The sequence below is a fragment of the Anguilla anguilla genome, chromosome 16, assembly GCF_013347855.1.
Source record: "Anguilla anguilla isolate fAngAng1 chromosome 16, fAngAng1.pri, whole genome shotgun sequence".
NCBI lineage: Eukaryota > Metazoa > Chordata > Actinopteri > Anguilliformes > Anguillidae > Anguilla > Anguilla anguilla.
The window spans coordinates 25,287,758-25,307,207 of NC_049216.1; the positions used below are offsets into that span (position 1 = coordinate 25,287,758).

General features: G+C 40.2%; 1 protein-coding gene across 1 annotated transcript in view; it reads left to right on the forward strand.

Moving 5' to 3' along the window:
• Nucleotides 1-11,722, forward strand: part of LOC118215233 (CD276 antigen-like) — a 52,161-nt gene extending 40,439 nt beyond the window's left edge. Inside the window, exons 7-8 of the mRNA XM_035395795.1 lie at nt 2,982-3,013; nt 10,865-11,722. Coding sequence (XP_035251686.1) covers nt 2,982-3,004 — 23 coding nt within the window. The 3' untranslated portion in view covers nt 3,005-3,013; nt 10,865-11,722. The remainder of the gene's footprint in view (nt 1-2,981; nt 3,014-10,864) is intronic.
• Nucleotides 11,723-19,450: the final 7,728 nt, after the last annotated feature.

The window sequence follows — 19,450 nt, forward strand, 5'->3', positions numbered from 1 at the left end:
CCCTCACAGTGACATCATCAATCAAACTAATAGGACTGTGGAACGTGCCCTGGTCTGGCCCACTTGGGTTACTTGGCACAGAGGCGGAGCTTGCCCGTGCTCCTCTGTTTATTTTTAATCACCCCGCTCTCTTTGAAGTTCAAATTAAGCCTGCAGTTTGTGTGCTGTCCTTGCTGCCCGACATGTGTGATTAATAGATGCCTGAATCCCTGAATGCCCATAGACCCCTCGCACAAAGAAGAAAAAATAGAGACTCTAAATAAAACCCCTTGGGACAAAATGACGATGACCTTTCTGCATTTGCAGTAACCTCTCTCTACATTCTTTAGGAGTTATTTCAGATGGATTGACCCATCTCCTAGCAATGTGTATTCATAGACATAGATCTTTTGTTTACTGCTACTTTATTAATATTTCTGAGCATCTACTAAAGAAATTCTGCTTAAGTAAAAATAATACTGTGCCCAAGGCTGCAACAGCAGTTTTCCTGTTGCAAATTTTAATGCTTGACAGGCTGAAGTCCAGTCCAGCTTCTTCCATGCTACTTAATTGCTACTCCAAGTGTGTTGTAGAAGTAGGGTGGTGCAGGCACTTAAATCAGAGAATCTTGAGCTGAGTGAGGGTATTTCTGCCTTCCTTGTGAGATCTCCCACCCCCGTAAACACCCTACAAGTGCACTTAGTACTTTTGATTGTCTCCCCAAAGAGTAATAGTTTTTTATGGCATCTTCAAGGAGTGCTGACAAATTAAAATGCTTTTGACCATGGAAAGGCGAGGGTTGTCAGCATATCATCCTGCTTTTCTATCAAAATCCACTGCTCTGTTCTGACCGCACGGTGCTGAATTTGTGTTGCCTTTACTTGGATGTCGTGCTGCAGTGTTTTCAGCTCCCCTGGAAGGCTATCTTCCAGCTTTAAATAGAGAGAAAGCAAAATCACAGAAAACATTGGGGAGCATTGTACAGCCATATATATGTGAATTTAGGGAATCATATTGTAAATAGAAAAAGAGAGCAAACCTCACAAATGTACGAATCGTGAAGCAGGTCTCAGTTGTGCATTATGAAACATGAACAACAACCTTGTTTTCGTGCTACGTCAACACAACAAAGTATTCAAAATAAAAACAATACACCAATATGTAATGGAATTCAGAGACATGTGCTTGCACATGACTGTCCACTGCAGAAGGTGATATTATGCTTCAGTAAGAGTATGAACAGCTAGTTCCCTTATCTACTGAGCTTTTGTGTTCAGCTAGGCAAGCTGTCCATATCTCTGCTTGTGCAGGACTGCTAACAAGGATGTTGATTCAGAATTAGCAGTGGGCCTACCCCCATTACCAATACGTATTTGCATCCATAAAGAAACATACTCTCCCAGCATCAAAGTGCAAGTGCAAGTTCATTACACACATGAAGTACTCATTGTTAACAATTAATCCCGATACAACAAATTAAAAGAAGAATTAGGACAATGTAATATGTTGTCTTTATTGTGATATTTGATTCATTTAATTATTTTGTTGTTTATTTTTGTAGGTTAACAGTTGGGATAAATGATTTTTGGCTTGTTTCTCTAATTCTTGATGTGGAGAGTCTTTTAAAGGAAGTTCCTCAAATGTGTTGTGGATGGCCTTCACAAACCCATTTGCCAAATGTTATCATGTTGTGTATAATTCTGGGTAGCTCAGGCCAGTGGCTTATACCAGTTTCTGTGGTATAAATCCAATATCTTTGTACAAATACAATCCAGAATGAAATCCATTATGTGTAATTTTGATTGCTTGGCAGAACTCACATGAGACATTTTGAAATTCTGTGCTATAATGATGCACAAATAGTACCTTAGTGGTGCTTTTTCTTTGTCAGCCTTGGAGGCAAAACATTACTGAAGGTTTCATTGCCTTTATTATGCTATTATTTTTTAGAAAAAATGAAGAATCAACAAATAAAAATGAAAAGAAAATCAGCTTACATATGTAGCTTATGTGCTGGGATATGCAATTGCCTGCGTGCGATTCAGTGTGGACATCATCCTTCACCCCTCCCCCCTTCCCCCCCACCCCCCTTCCCAAGGCCCCTCGTATGACCGGGGGCAGCTCATCACATGCGATCGGGATTCCTGCAGCTCAGTGGCCCCACAGGGAAACAGATCTGTCTCGCTTCCTTACCTCGCTTCCCCCATTGTGTTCCAGAGCCCAGCTTCACATCAGCACTCAGCAAAAAGTCAGTAATTGAGCAATCTACTTCATGTTCTCCGTGTTGCCATGTAGGAGTGCGGAAGCAGAGAGGGACAGACAGAGAGTTTAATTGAAAATTCATTAATTGATGTTTGGGTTAGGACCATTAAGATCCATTACTTGTGTCTAAAGGGTGTGCCCAAGTTTATTTTTCTTGAGCATCTTCTGAAACCTGGATGTGATCCATGACTTGTTCCAGGTGGGATTCTGTACATGATCTCTCTGCAGACTCTGACAATGCTGATATTCTCAGCTGTAAAGGATTGTCCACAATGTGGATACGCATAGAGCTTGGACCTGTGGCCGTGTTCGCTTGTTTGGTCTCATTGAAACGTTGCGCAATGATTGTGCTGTTGGCTGCGGGATAGCTCATCTTGCTACAGTGTTTGAGTGTATGAATGGTCTCCACAAATCTAAATCTGTACCTGTAGCATTGTCTGGAAAAGGAGGCTTCACTTGGTGGGACATCCATGTTTTATGCCTCTGGTCAACTGGGTAACCACAGTAACCACAAGCCGCCTGCACACGTTACAAATAAAGTTTCCTCCTCTGACTCGAATGATGCCGACCTTGACTGGAGGAGAGTGCATGTTCCTCTGCACAATCCAGAATTGAGGCAGTTGAATACACATGAATTGGGCATTCTGTATTGGGATGGGTGTGAATTAAAATGAAGAGTCTTCTATACTTTGCCATAATTGGAGCAGTGCTTGGCTAAAACTCTCGTCTCTGTTTTACAGCCATGACACCACTGAAGAGCTAAGGGGTACAGGTAAGCTCAGTTTTAATTATAATTCAATTTTTAACAAAACCTTTCTATACCATTGATCTTTGTGTTTTGCTGCTAGCTCCTCTTTACTTACTGTGATTGCTTTGATATTTTTGAGACAGGACTTGTATAAAAACCACAGGGTGCCTTGTTGCCATGGCAAACATCTTTTTTCTTTTGTGAGACCATGCTTAAATATCTTTTTAAATGCAGAGGCAAGAAAATTCAGTTAGTGCTGGAAAATTCAACCAAAACTAGCTGACAGTGGCCCTGCCCTCAGTCAGGCGAGAATGATACACTGTCCTCTCTGTTTGTCGAACATTACTTCAGTGGAATAGCATGCTAGGCTCCATTCCTTTTCTTTCACTTCGATAGAATTCGCACCATTTAAAAACCCAGCTCAGTTATGGCAAAGAGGAGTCCATGCATCACTGCAGATCTTTGTTGTGGTCTACAGGAATGTACATTATTTCCAGATTAACTATTACTATTCTCCACCATCGCTGCTCGCACCTCTTGGTATATTGACTTCAACATAATCAAGGCAAGACATATCTATGGAAAACCGGTAAGGTTTTTCTTTGGCAGAAAATATATTTGTTGCTTTTATTTGGCTCAGATACAAATTTGAATTCAGTACACATAACAGACTTCTTTTCTGTTGCTGAATAGCAGTCATTAATCTATGAAGAAAAAGACAGAGTGATGCAAATATAGCTGAACGCCATAAATTGCCTTCGTAACATACATTTTAATATAGACTATTTGTTATCTTTTCCATTTATCATAAAAATAGATATTCTGGTAAAGAGTTTCATATTTTGGGTAATTCTGCTGAAAAGGGCCCACAATCTGATGAAAAGGGCTCTCAGTAAATTGAATCTTAATATGAAATATGGGAATTAAATAATCAGAACAACTGACATAATGTAGTGGTATGTTTTGAAACCAAGCAAAGCTTTGTAAGTACAGTCTATATTTCTCTGCCCCTCAGACCTGTTTAAGGAATCTCAAATTCAGCTGCAGTAGAGTCAGTATGAGGTGAAGTTTTCATTGGACAAAAACAACAGCAACAGCTGCAAGTTTGTTTTATTGTGTATTTCTGTGTTCATGGAAATAGTGCTATTGCAAAGTGAAAATGACAGACTACAAAGAGGACTTCATACTCTTGTTTTTGTTGTGATGAGAAGCCCACCAATATGGCTTTCATTCTGATTCTGAGGCCAGTTTGCAAAGTTCTGCTCGCATGCTCTTTTAAGAAACCATCCTAAGATACAGACCCTGCAACACGGTTGGCAGTTGTCATCAATGAGAGAAGTAGTTCTCCAAAATCGACGCTAGTTCCTGTTGCATGCCATAGGGCTGGTAGTGGGAAATACAGTCACTGGCTCATGAGTGAATGTATGAGTGCAGTGCACATCCTCAGCTAACATGGGGGAGATGTGGGTGAAAAGATGATTTTGTGAACATGTAATTGGTGACTCCAAAAGCCCCCTGCCCACCCCCCCCCCCCCCCCCCCCCACAAAAAAGATCATTAAATAAATAAAAGTGACCCAGTCTGCTTCCAGCTGTTAGCAACTGCACTAATGATAGAATCTGCCAAATTAGTCACAGCTTCTAAATATTCTTTGTATTTTACATAAGATATATTAGGTATAAAATTCATCTTTCTCTTCAGGAAAAAAATATGTTCTCCCTTGCCTGTCCCATAGAAACAAGATTCTTCATACCGACTACTTAAATCAACATTCCAAAGGATTGTAAAAATGTTTAATGATCTAGCTTTTTTCCCCAAAATTTATTTCTATCTAAAGCTGGAGTATAAGTACATGAACTTGGTCATTTTTAATAACTATTAAAACCCTGGATAGTTTGTTTCATCATTCAGGAGAAAACTCTCACCATAAAATTCTTCTGTATTTGTTAGTGGAGAGCATTGAATAGTGTATTTTTAGCTTTTTTCTTTTTTCCAATTATCCCACAGTGAGCCCGTAGCCCTTACAGCATGGGATTGTGCTTTATTCTTCAGGACAGCTTTTCCGTCCACTTCACTGACTTTAGATATACTCAGCCAGGGGAACTCATTTGGGGGAAAAGATGCATTAAATAACCACACAGTGCAGTTGCAGTAAGGCAAAGTTGTTATAGTTTCCAGGCAATATTGTCCTAGTTAACATTGTAAGAGTAAGTAATTAAAGAGCAGGTACATTTGTAATGTGTGTTCCGCCGAACATTTTCAGAATGCTGGATGAAATGTTTTACAGAAAGCAGCATTAGTAATTGAGCAACTGGCATTTGCATTAATGAAATAAATATCCCACGGCACTTTCATGGCAAAATATATCAACCGATCCGCGTCAGGCTGGCAATGAACAATGTGGCGTGCTTGACAAATCTCAGGTGTTAGACAGCCGACATTTCAGCTTAACAAAGGACCGAACAAAGAATACTGGTCACCCAAATACTGGTGAAACCCAGGAGAGGAGGCAGACCTTTGCATTGTATACCTGTACAACCACATGCACAGCTTACACTTAAACACAGTGCTGCTACTATACCATATATCTCTTTTGTCATAGATCAACCAGTCTATCAATAGTGACAATATAAGCAATTTGACGATAGTGCTGTGCATTTCACATTTTTGTGATGTATAGCCAAGTGCGTCACGCTGAGACACAGAGATGCATAATGTAATGTAAGTTGACATACTGTGTGTAGACTCCCTCTATAAATGATCGCTGTTTGGTGCGGCTATGAATTTATTTGTCATTACAATGTCCTGACCTTCACTTAAAGTGCAAGTGTTGGCAGATGCACTGTAGTCTGTATTCCTCTGCTGAATCACAGCAGATCAATGCTTTTAATATTTTTATGGTGGCCTATGTATTGATCGCCTAATTTATGCAGTATACAGCATATCTGATGGCATACCCACTGTCTGTGCCTCTAATTACCACAGGATAATTTCATTAGAAATTTTTTTGTGGCCCCAAATGTGGAATTGTTCATTTTATACCTTTTTATTATATTACATTTGTTTTATTTTATCGAACATAGAGTGTGTATGTATATATATATATATATATATATATATATATATGTATATGTAAAGTACTATGTTTCTACTTTTTTGCGTGGAAGATTGAAGTTACCTTTTATTTGTCATTAGATGCATCATTTGTAAATTGATTTGTGGTGGTTTGTTCTACATACATTATTGGGCTCTATTTAGCTGTTTTAATAATATATAACACATATTCTGCAGAGAGATTAATTATATGTGAATTCTTTGTATTTGCCTGAGAGTTTATGGGCTATATGTTAATGATCTAAGCGCACGGTCTAAAGCGCATGGCACAAGTGCATTTAGGGCGTGGCCAAATCCCCTTTTGCTAGTTTAATGGCGGATAATCTGAACGCAAAGTAAGGCGCATGGTTCAAAGGGGTTGTACTTAATCTCTTAATTAATCATTGGTGTGTTTTGGGCGTAACATGAAATAAACCAATCAGAGTGTCATCTCCCATTCCCTTTAAAAGCCAGGTGTGCTTGCACCTCGGCAGATTGCTATTATAATGGCAGATTTACTAATTCTGATAAATATTATGACTAACCATTATTAAAAATATTGCGCGTTGTGCACCCGCCTATGTAGGCGCATATTACTATCTTAATAATGCGCCCTTAAAATAACAGTAAAATACTGCGCCATTGACTTAAGACCAGGTTTTTGTTAGTCAATCGTGCAATCGCTTTCTGCTGCCTCAAGATAGCAACACGCAAACAATGCGCCTGACCACACCTCATTTTAAGACCAACATGCCCATGGGCGCTCAGATGGGCGCAAGTACATGCTATTTAAACAACGTGGGCGCTGGATGGGAAAATGACAACTGCGTCGGTCTGAAACTAGCAAAGACACTTGCGTTGCGCTTGGCGCCGCTTTGCGCCAGGTGTAAAATAGGGCCCTATGTCTCTGGGTGCCACACTGTGAAGGCCATATCTCAGAGAAAAAAAATTATCAAGCAAAATAAATAAATAAAAATAAAATAATAAATACACCAATCAGACTGTAAATGGGAAGCTAAAACTTATTCTATCCTGGGGAACCCTTGAAGAACCTGTCAATCATTGTGGAAGACACTTGCCTGCCATCCCAGTGTGCAGTGACTTGACATGTAAATAACAGCTTTGTGTCTCAAAAGCCGTTCAGAAACCTAGGATGGCTGGAGGTGTGATTTAATAATCAGTAATGGGGAATTATGAAAATCAGACTGTGTGATGTGATATAGCATGCATAAATAACGCAACAACGAGTGATATGAGTGTAAAAAACATGCACTTGGACAACAGGGGCACCCAGAGCAACACTTCAGGAGAAATGTGCAGTGGATGGTTCACCTGGGCTGGGATTATTTTGTTTGATTACATCACAAATTTCAACCCTATCTCCAAAAGGATTTAGCCATGTCTGGGAATGTACCTGTCTCCTGGTAAATAATCAAGCAAAAGGGAGATCAGTAGAGAAGGCACACCCAGGTAGGGGAGAGGCCTTGTGTTCACAGGAGTTTTCATTCATTTTCAGAGATAGAGAACAGGACCCTGAATAATTACCATGAAACAGTTTACATATTTGATAATTAAAAAACAACAACTATACCATTACACGGTTTACAGAGTAGCCTGCCATTTCCCTTTCAGGTCAAATAAAGCTGTGAATTACCCATGCCCTTATTTCACACGCTGCTTTACGGATACGCAAATGAACTACACTTACAGCAGCAGGAAAATAATGAAGGACATTTTTAGTGATAGAAAAGAATAGTCAGGGAGTAGTTATCTTTAAATGGGCCCTAGGTTGACTCCCTTTCCACCACCAGAGATGATATTAATACTGCTCAATTGACAGGTCCTGCAGGTACAATTACAGATAATCCCCCCCCCCCCCCCCAAATTTGAGCAGAGAATTCAAATAACTTTAATTGAATCTGCCCGATCCCACACCTTGCATAACTCTACTGCCACAGTCAAAATATCCCCCTCATTGCACTGTTAGTCCATGTCTGTTTTGGCCAAGAGGCTTACTTTGTGGTTTTGCTGAGAAGGGTCTCAGAGGAGAAACAGTTTAAGAATGAGAAAGACGGCAAAAAAGAGGGACACTGAGAACTATTCAGGCACTGTCTATATTGAGAAAGCAGTGATAGATTTTATCCTATATCAGTGTGCTTGCAATGTGAGGAACACTGAGGCTATATGAATGGGTGAATGTACAGGTCTGACCCCTGGTTTGGCGCTCGCCCTGTAGCTGGCGATGCAGTGAATGCCACTCCAGGTCGACAGCACAGCGATGACATCACGCCTCATTGTGGAGTACAGTCAGATTCCATTTCTAACACTTTTCTGCATTATTTCATTGTATGTGTACTAACGTTCCTGCTACAGCACATTTAAAAAAGTGTGGGGGTGGGTAAAGATGATATCTGACAGAAGGGTCTCTCGCCGGGGATTCACGGCAGGAGACGGCGGGAAAGGGAACCGTCGATCGATTGGGACTAATGAACTCTGAGGGGCCTCTGTTCCGTTGGCCTTTTCACAGGCAAGCATGGGTCCAGTCCAGGGAGGAGGCCTCTGGCCACATTGACTTCTCCTCTCATAGTCCATAATGACAAAACAAAGCAAACAAAACAACAGCACGCTGTACAGAAATCAACTGCCCCAGGGCTCAATTAAGTAGCGTAGATTAAGCGTAATGCGGCTGAATCTGCTCAACGGGACGCGTGGCGAGGTCTCCTCTGGGGCCCCGAGGTTCTGGGCAGTGCGATGGGCCGCATCGGGGGCACGTTTTGGGCTTCTCAGGTGATGTACGAGCCCCGAAAGATGCTTATTGCTCCATCATTCTGACATTGACTCCATCGCGTACAGTGAATACAGGCCCCAGCCCTTTGGTGCTGTCCGTCACTGCCATTTAATATTCAGGCCCTGGCTCCTCTGGATGTCTTGAGTGCCGAATGAGTCAGCCGAATGGCAAATTGATGGAGACAAGGTCCTCCTGCAAATCCATTACTTCCCAGATGGAATGCTCGGTTGTCTCTCTTATCAGATATTTAATATCTGAATTTATTGTTGGGAGCAGTTGGTTCATGGGGTCTCTTAGCGACGCTTTTTCTGTGTTTGAAATATGAGCAGATGCAAATAAGAGCCCCATCTTCTCCCTCATCTGGAGCCTTTTGTGAATATTTACCCAACATCTTACTGTAAATATGAGAACGGATATGTTCATATGCTCCAAGTCACCCTCATTCAAAGCAGTGCTGTGTCGTTTGATTTGCCAGCCTAATATCCCATGCTCTGTGTATGCCCATCAGAGAAGAGTAGTAATTCAGTTTGTATGCGTGCGTGCACAGGCGTGTGTATGTGAGTGTGCAGCATGTGTGCATTTCATTTATCCAGTTGTAAATGCCTGAGGAGGACGCATGCTGCTGCACTGAGGCCTTCTCTGAAATATGTTCAGCCACCCAGCTGCTGCTTCTGTACACTCTGCTCTGTGCAGGATGACTGCAAATGTGATGCAGCCACATGGCATGGGCTGGATTCTATTCTACCATAGGCAAGCAGCAAGCTCTGGCTGGTTTCCCCTGAGACGTATGGTCAGGGTCAGGGTAAGGACAAGCAGGACATCTGCCTTGACTGGGTCACCTGACACAGGAATCCATGCTGGATGCTTCTCCTGCTTGTGGATCACCTTGCCTTTGGGGTACACCCCTCATTTAAACAAGATTTTGTGAAAGAGAGGAGAATCAAGATTGATTCTCTCTCTCTGGTTGTGTCTATCATTTTACAAAAAGTAGGAGCGGGAGAATGAATTTTGACACTTCCATTTCAATGGAAATGAGGGAAGAAATTAATATATTGTTGATTTGCAGTTTGAACATAAAGTTGTTTTTGTGGAAAGGATAGTCATGTTTGCTCTCAATCACCAGGTTTGGATTGGAAATGGATTGGCGATACCGGATTTAAATGCATGTGTCCCATATTTTTCTGATTTAGAAAAATGCCACATCAACAGAGGCAAAGAGCCAAAATAATCAGACAAGTGATGAACAGTGTTAAAAATTATTATGCACAAGAGTACAATATCTTCCTAGTCTTTGCAACTAGTGGTGAGGTATTATCTCAAGAAAAGAGACTCCAAGCAAAACCGAGGTACACATGATTGCCCCTAATTATCTATCCAAACTTCTAAGCTCATACGCAGCAATATTGCTTTTTACGTCTTAAATTTAGAGGGGCTTCATGTGTGACATAATTAACTTCCATTTCAAGTTAATTCTCCAACAAGTTTAATGATGCAGGGAGAACTATTTCCTCTGCTGTGTTAGCACTTGTGTAAAGTAGCCTTTGGGGACCTGTTGTTTAAGTATATAAACTGCATTAAAAGTTTTGAAAGTTACCTCCTAATGAAAATAAAATGGAACGAAATTGAAAGTAAGGCACTCAATAGATGGTCTACAAACAAGTGCTTTTGACAACATGTTAAAAAATAATAGCAAGAAAACAAAAACAAAAAGCAGTGTAGCGTCATGTGTTCAGATCTCATTGAACATGGCAGAGACATAATTTGCTTCTTAAAATTCATCCTGTGGAGCTTGCGGAAGGATTGGCGGCAGGTATTCTTATGGACAGTGTTTGTTTCTTTTGTCTCCCCTTGTGTTTCACTTGCCTGTCAATGTCAATTTCCTAGGCCTGCGGTGAAAGCAGATCTGTCACAAACTGAAAGATGCCGGGGTTCTGCTCTGGGCTTTGTGTATATTCCTTTCACATTTCAGTTTTTTTTTTTTTGTCTCTGTTGCAGATGTGAAGGTCTCACTGTGAGCACCACATGCCGTGACGCAAAGAAAAACACCCTGTCTTTTCCCTGTAAGACACTGAGCACTGACTAATGAAGATGAGGAAGACAGTTTTTTTGCAAGTGTGTCATATCCAGCTCAGCAAAAAAGGCCTTGCAGAATGCACACGCTTTACCCCGACAAAGTGAAGGAATGCGAAGTGCACCCGATGGAAGCAGCAGCCCTTTGGATCCGCACTACCACCTGTCACACATGACTTTGCCCAGCAATGGAGGTCTAAAGAAGTCTCTGCATGTCGATGTATTTCTCCTCATCTGTCTTCACTAGCTCGAGGGACCTGGAACTGGGGTAGATGTTACGCTAAAATGACATGCATGGGAGGAAACCAAAAACTGCTCAGTTGCTTTTACAGTGTTATAATATTAAATAGCAAGGATAGAAATGTTAGATTTATGAACCCTGTGTGGGCGGAGCTACCGGGTGCTGTCAGTCACTGACCCTTTTCACCAAACGAAACCACTGCTCTCTACTGCAGGATATTATGCTTTTAAACAGTGTGCCATCAACAGCACGTGCTAGCTCAGCCCATTTTTGAGGCACTTTAAACCTCAATCTCTCGCTGATATTTTAAATGTCTTTTAATGAATTCAGAATACATCAGTTTTAATGCTTTCTTTGAGATTCATACAGGTACTGCACTATATTCTGGCACAAAAAATGCAAAATCTGCACAGAAATACAGTTCACTGCCAGGTCTTGTTTGAATGTGTCTAGATCTGGAAAGTGCTTGTGCCAAATGTCAGAGCCAACCATGAAATAATCCTGTGCATATTTACATTAAAATCCATTCAAAAACCCTTTGATCCATGATAATCACCTCACTCTGTCCTACAGCTCCACTCTGCATGCATGAATAACTGATTAGGTTTGGTGGATATATCTGCTACAAAACCCATTATATAAGCAATATTCAAATTCACACTTCATATAGACACGTCCATTTTGACCTTTGTGTTGGGGATAATAACAAATGGTTAATAGTTATACAAATATACAGAGAATCAGAAGAGCTTCACTGTGCTTAATGATATTCATTATAGGTACAGTGACATAGATGATCCTTTGATTCAGATTGCAATTTTTGGCATTGGTTAGAAAAAAAAAATTCATTCATGGCTGACTTTTATCCTTAATTGACTTTTACTGTTGCACAAACATTGCATCCCATCATTAATCAGAGGTGATTGGGTGCAGTTGGTGAGGCTGTTGGTGAATGCTAAGCCTGGTGAAAAGAAGAACACCAAAGCCATGTTTGTTCCACTTATTTAGGGAACTGCATTTTTTGCCATCAGGATAGTGCTGGCAGGAATAAGCCAGGACCCTGTCACTGACTGCGTGGGCAATTGAGAGCCAGGAGTGTATAACCTGGAAAGACATTGCAGTCAAACCCTGTCCATCAGTGATAGCCTGTCATCTAGAAGACCACAAGTCACAACAGCTCACCAAGATCAAAGACATTGTGCTTCATTAATGCTCAGTTAATTGAACCAATGCCAAAAACAAAAAACTAATCAATATTCAAAAAGTTTGTATACTTTAATGTCTTTAAAATATTCATGCATACATTGTGATACTTTTACTTTGATAAGAATATGCTGAGGTAAGAATACTGTATAAAGCATGAAGTAAGTGTTTGGAAGTTCATAGTTACTGTGTAAGCATCAGGTTTCAGGAACTGGGCCTTTTGATTTTCACTCTTTAGTCCTTTTAAAACACCACGTTTGCTTTAAAAACCTCCCAGTCTCTTTGAGTAATAAACTCTGCCCGCATAGCTCCGTGTTACTATTTTGGAGGAAAAACTATTTGGCATTTGGCTGGAGCTTATCAGGCTGAGCCGCGTACATTATGCCCTTTGATCATTCACAACAGGAAGGACACGGTCATATTGAGCTTTATCGACCACAGGATTATCCCCACAAATGTGTCTGTACAATGTGTTCAACATGTGAAAGGACAACGGCGGTGTAAAAACAGTGCCTGATGAAATGTTCGACCGTTCACATCATTGATAGACAGGTTTTCTCCAAAGCATTGCTTAATTAGCTACATCAAATTAATTAGACCGAGGATTGAGGTTTCCCCACAAGAGGCCTGCCTTATTGTTCACTGTATATATCTGGTATTGTTGCCAGGTGGCACCTCGAAAATTGAAAAAATCAATCGACCAACAAAAGAGGACCACATACTGGACTTCATAATTGGGAAGCCTGTCATACACAGTCTTGTCATTTCAAACTGAAGTCTCTCCAGCCCTGTAGTCTGTAGCATCTCGCAGCAATCAAAATGTCTTGTTAACCTTAGAGCAGAAGGAGGCCTGCTCACAGATTAAGACTCGCAGACGTTCAGTGTTGCACATCACACAAAAGGAAGGCCTCCACGCTCACTCTCAGGCTGGGTTAAGATGTCCAACCCGAAGGTGTCTTGTGAAAAAATAGCACAGATTCAGACTCTCTGCTCCTCGTAACGTTATCCAACAGCGTGGACGCTGTGTTCTGCGAGAAGAAAACAAGCGATCGATAAATTCAACTTTCATTTCCTAGGGAGGAGGGTTATGCCTGTGAAAGTGCTGGCCATGGCAGTGTGAAGTGCAATGTATTCAATGATGGATGATGAACCACAGTCTAGGCACGCTTCAGAGTTTACACAAAATTCTGAAAAAAAATGAATGGTGAAAGGTTGCAGAAAGGGTTCTGGTGAGTCAATTCCTTGCAGAGGGCTGATCGAGTGAGAGTTGATCTTAGAGAGTTGTGGGAGAAATGGGGTATTTCATTGCTTGTCAGATGGCCTGCCTTTGTTACATTTCATTTTCATTATTTAATCTAAAATGGCCTTGCGGTTGTAGCAGGTCTTGCTAGCCTGATTGGTGTGCCTAGATTGAAATCACCCCAATATGTCGAAAGGAAAGAAATTGGAACCCACCTTTATTGTGGACCCCAATGGTGTGTTCTTTGGTAAACAGAACTATGGACTCGAAGATGGAAGATTTGAATCGCAGATGACCAGGTACTACAGGAGTTTCCTTAGTCACAATGTAAACAAATGGAAGTCAAGCGTGATCTGAGGGTGGCATAGCGATCTTGACAGGCCACAGTGTCTGCTGTTTTTTTTTTCTATCTTAAATTCTGCAACCATTATATACTGAGGATACCAGGTGAGGCACTTTAACAGTGTAATCATCTGTCATTTTTAATTTAAGTAATATTGATTCTTAGGGACCAGGGCTGGCCTCTCTTGTGGTAGATGAATGGTTATACTATGTAAAGAATGTTATCGCTATCAATTGACATGAAACTTGGTCATGTATTTTTGGTTTTTGTGATTGTGTCTGAGAGTAAATAACATTTCAGGGAAGTTTGCTTGATTTTCTCTTAGAGGAGGAAATATCTTCAATTATGTGTCCATCATATGACACCATTTTACAGGTAATTTTTTACTTACTAAGAGGTAGCTTAACTCCACTTTCACCAGAAAATGAATACCTGCTATGCCTTACATTTTATATTCAGCCTCAATCAGCTCTCACAAGTACATCACCATTGTACATCCTTTTTAAATAATTTGGAAAATTCTCTGCTGTGCCTTTTTTTGGAATCTACTGAGACAACTGCAGAAGCCGCACAGTGACCTTTCTCAGATATGCAGCTATAAGACAACATCTTTTCCTATTGGTCTTTGTGACTGCTTTGTGAATGCATTCATGGTTTGATGTAACTGCATTGTGAGATACTCTCCCGGGGAATTCCCTTGAACTGATTTTAAATGTCAGTCATGTTCCAAGGTCTGCAGGCAGTGCTCATTGCGATAATAATGCTTCTCATTCTCCGTGCCTCTTGGCAACTGAAACTATGCATCTTGCATGCACATGTGCTCTGCGTGTTTCCCTGCATATGACTGCTTTCTTCTTCTGCGACTATCATCACTCATTCTGTTCTCCGCTTCATCCGCTACCTCCTCTTGCTTGTTCAATAGCCGTCCGCCACACAGAGAATTTACGTGCGTCTCATGCCTTACAGTGTAGGAGCTTCTCTTTATCAACATAAATTATCCAGTACTGCTGACGGCTGTGTAACATTAATCTATTTGCGGGACTAGGTTTCCTAATCACATTCACGCACACGTGTGTGTGTGCATATATATTTATGCAGTTGTGGGAAAATAGCACAAAATGAAGTATGATGGATTTGGGCCAGTTTCCTCTCTGATGGTGTGTGTTCGGTTTGTTGCCACCTACCTTGTAAATAATAATAATAATGACAACAACACTATTATTATTATTATTATTATTATTATTATTATTATTAGTATTATTGTTATTATTATTATTATTATTATTATTATTATTATTATTATTAATAATAATAATAATTATTATTATTATTATTATTAATATTATTATTATTATTATTATAATGAAGATGAAGAAGGAGAAGATGAATCAATTGCACACCAGCATTTGGCTCACTGGGGTGCAGTGCATTGAAAACCCCAGAATGACTTCCTGCTGCCCTGTCCACTGGCCTGTTCTCTCTGAACAAATGTCAAGATCGAAATGCACAGAGGGAAACTGTTTGTTTGGCTATTCATGCTGTGCTGTTGTTGCTAAGTTTTAATGTCATTGTTGAACTTGTGCAGAATATTAGTTCAGGCCTACGTGTGTTTATGCCATCAGGAAAATGTTAAAATGCATTTTTATTTTCCCCAGAAACACTTCAAGTCCCTTTTCCTTGGTTGAAACAGAGTTAACTGTATGCCTCTTAAGAGAGTCATGACAGTGTAATACAATCTGCTCAGTGTCCAGGAAAACAGTGAGCTTTTATTACCATTGACTCCCTTTGTAGTATTTCAGGGAATGAGCTTTTGGCCTGGAGTGCACCTCACATATTTCACAAAATGAGAAATAAGTGTGGAGATAAGAATCCAATTTCAGAGCGGTTTAATGTTTTGTGAAGAAAGAAAATGCATAAGGTCACAAAGAAGGCTGGGCCAGCAAGTTGGTCACGGCTCTATTGTTGACTGAGGCTAAGCTCATACTACCAAAACTGGCACACAGTGCAACTGGCTAAGATGGCTTATATGCATAAAGCAAAGCACGCAACTGGTAACCTACTTGCGCTGAGAAAGAAGGCAAGAAAATGGCTGACAATGATTCCATTAGAGACGGCACAGAATAAAGCAGTTTGGTGAGAGTATCAGATAAGAGAAAATTGTAGGGTTAATTTCACTGTGTTTATTTCCCCTCTCCCACAATTAAAGTGTTCCGCTCCATTGTACCGCAAACTGGTCCAAAGGAAGCCGAAAAGTTTTCATTTCCACCATCTAGCACATCCGGCACAATTACTTGTGTTTACAGTGCAGTCCAGTCTGACTCATACTTATTGAACACATAACCCATATGTAATTTAGAGGACATTGTCCGCTCTCCTAAATGCAGGTGAATTATTTGTCATATGTCAAGAGCAGAGGAAGGGAGGGTCAAAGATTATGGAAAATGACACAGATGAAATACCACAGAGCTGTCAAACCTCAAAACCACTTTCTATAAAGCCACCATCCAACTCCAAACCTGTTGTTTTCATTCTCTTCTTTCTTTTTAAAGAGAAAGCACTTATATAATCTGACATGACTTCAGTTGAAATAACTTTTTTTTTTAGGAAAAGGAGTTATCCTTTATCAGAGATAGATGGATTCCTGTGTATTTCTATAGCATAACTGAGCAAAAGTACTGATGAATGGAGAAATATGCTCATTTTTTATTGCTAGAATGATCACTGTTCTCTCTCTCAGTAGTAACACCTGATATCCGGTGGACTTCATGTTTGAATGAATTGTAGTCCTGCAGGGATGGAATATGCTGCTTGTTGAGTTTATTTTAATAAACGGTGCCATTCATATTCATATTATGACGCATCACTGGAGCCTGTAGTTAAGCATTTAGCTGGATTATTTTGCGCAAGACTAAAAGGCTAAAGTGCAGAATTTTATTACATTACATTTTTTGCTGCGTCAGTGCTTCTTACTTCTATTAAGCGCACTGGAAATAACCAGCAAACAAAGGCAAAATTCATGTTCAGCATGAATGCCCATATGCAAAGGAGCCTTTTCCTGTTTTGCACAGAGGAGAGAAAAAAATAAATGGCTTCCTGAATACATCTACTAACATTCTTATCTGTCTGAATCAGATTATTGCATTCTGATGGCCATTTGTCATCCCAGCCTTTTATTAAAAAGAATGCATCCATGTTTCTTTTCTTGAAATATTGATTATCATATTTGCAGCCCATGATATGATTTGTGTTGTGATGTATCAATATGTGATTCACACTTTCGACAGAATCATAATTTTATATCAAGAGCATTCAGACATATTGCTTTTTCATTAAAATTTCCTATTATTGCCAATAGTATTGGAATCCATCATGTCCACTGAAGCAACAGCACACATTATAATGAAGGGGATAAAATTATTAGAAAGGTCCAAAAATGCTCTTGTTATTTATTAGTTAATCAACTGTTCTGTTTTTGTGTTCACACTGACTTTCATCATTTTCTTGAACAAAACTTATCTGGTCACATTAATGTAGGTTCATATTTTACATGCGACTACTTTGAAAGTCAGTATTGTGGCTTTAAATCATAAGTAAATGGGGTGTACAGTGTTCTACTGAATAACTTGCATATGTTGAATATTAGCTTTAATGTGTAGAAAATATGCTCCCCTTAATCAACCATATGATTTATCATTCACACAGACACACACACACATACACAAACATACACTCCATCCATCCATCCATCCATTATCTAACCCGCTTATTCCCTGGACAGTTTGCCAGTCCATCGCAGGGAAAACACACTATTCACTCACACACGTACCTCGGGGCAATTTAGACTGTCCAATTAACCTAACTTACATGTCTTTGGACTGTGGGAGGAAACTGATGTACTCGGAGGAAACCCACGCGGACACAGGGAGAAGATGCTCCACACAGAAAAACTCCACACCGAGTTGCCAACATATATACAATACACATTAATATTTAATCATTACATATTTAATAATTTATTTTGTAAATGCTGGTGAGTGTTTGTTTGAGAAAATAACCATTGGCTAAGCACCTTTCAAACCACCTAAATGGAGGCGATGAGCAGCTATCTCTCAAGTGCTTTTGAAATGAGCCTTTGGCCCCAGTCTTTCAGGAAATAAAGCAAGGTCTCCTCAGATGGTCACCGAAAGTGGCAGCACTAATTGCAGCCAGGGGTCATGGAGGATGACACTAGCAGAGTCCACACTTACCCGATGGGTGAGGGGGTTGTGGGTCACAGCTGAAGTATTTTTTATAGTCAACAGTCACACAGCCAGTAACACATATTTTGTCACTGAGCTGAAGGAGACACTCGTCCATTATGGAAAAAACCATCAATGTGTAACAGATTGTAGCAGATGGCAACAAGTGCTTATGTTGCCAAAATATTGAATGTTTTATTTTTTTGACTGTCAAGGAATGGGTGAAATGTTGACATTTTAGACTATGTGTAATGGGAAGTAACCGCATAGCTGTGTCATTTTACGTGCTGCGGAGACATTTTACCAGTGCAATATACATGCCTCGCATATTACATGCTGTCCATTTTCACAGCTCAATATTTTACTGAAGCAATTTTTGTTAAGAGCCATTTCTTAAGGGTGCAACAGCTGTGCCTCGCCAGGGAATTTCACCAGGGGCCTTATCATTTCCAAGCTGCTCCACCACACTGCTGCATCCCGCCCGTTAAAATCAAAGCCAAGATCTTCCCACCGCTTCACTTTTAGAAGGTTCAGCGTAGTCTCAACCTGGCCAATGCGGTTGTACTTTCTCTTCTCTAGTTTTGGAAGTGTGGAAAATGGAAATCTGTGCCTGTCTCCACTGTGTACAGCTTCGGTATAAGGAACACACTGAAAAACAAGTACACATATGAATATATGCCTCTCTCTCTCTTCCACACACACACACACACACATGCTTATCGCAATTATTTTTTGATTCTGTGGCTACTTGAAAACATATCTCCGTGAAATACACTCAGCTACTGAACATTGCAAGTGCAGCATATATAACTAGATCCATTACACAATTAAACCCTTCTCCCATAACTCCACTTAAGACTGTGCTGCAAAAACCCAATGGAAATTTTTACGTTTTTAAGTGCCAGCAAACTGCAGCAATAAGCTTGGAACACAATTTCTTCCCAAGAAGGCCCCTGCTATGGATCATGACTTCTGATGCATTACGAAAACTTTCTAAATGGAACCCGGCTCTTTGCTGAAAACCTTGACATGATCTCATTCTTCCCTCTCACCACCCTCTATTTCATTTTTTTATTTTACATTTAGATTAATTTTTGGCTCATACTGTGGTCCTTAAATATTTGATAAGCATTTCACTTTGCCAGGCTCCTTTATATGCATTTTTTTAGTTGTATCATTTTCCAAAGAGAGTAAAAAGCTAAATACAGTTTATACATAAATTCTATCAAAATTCAGTCCTGGGCTT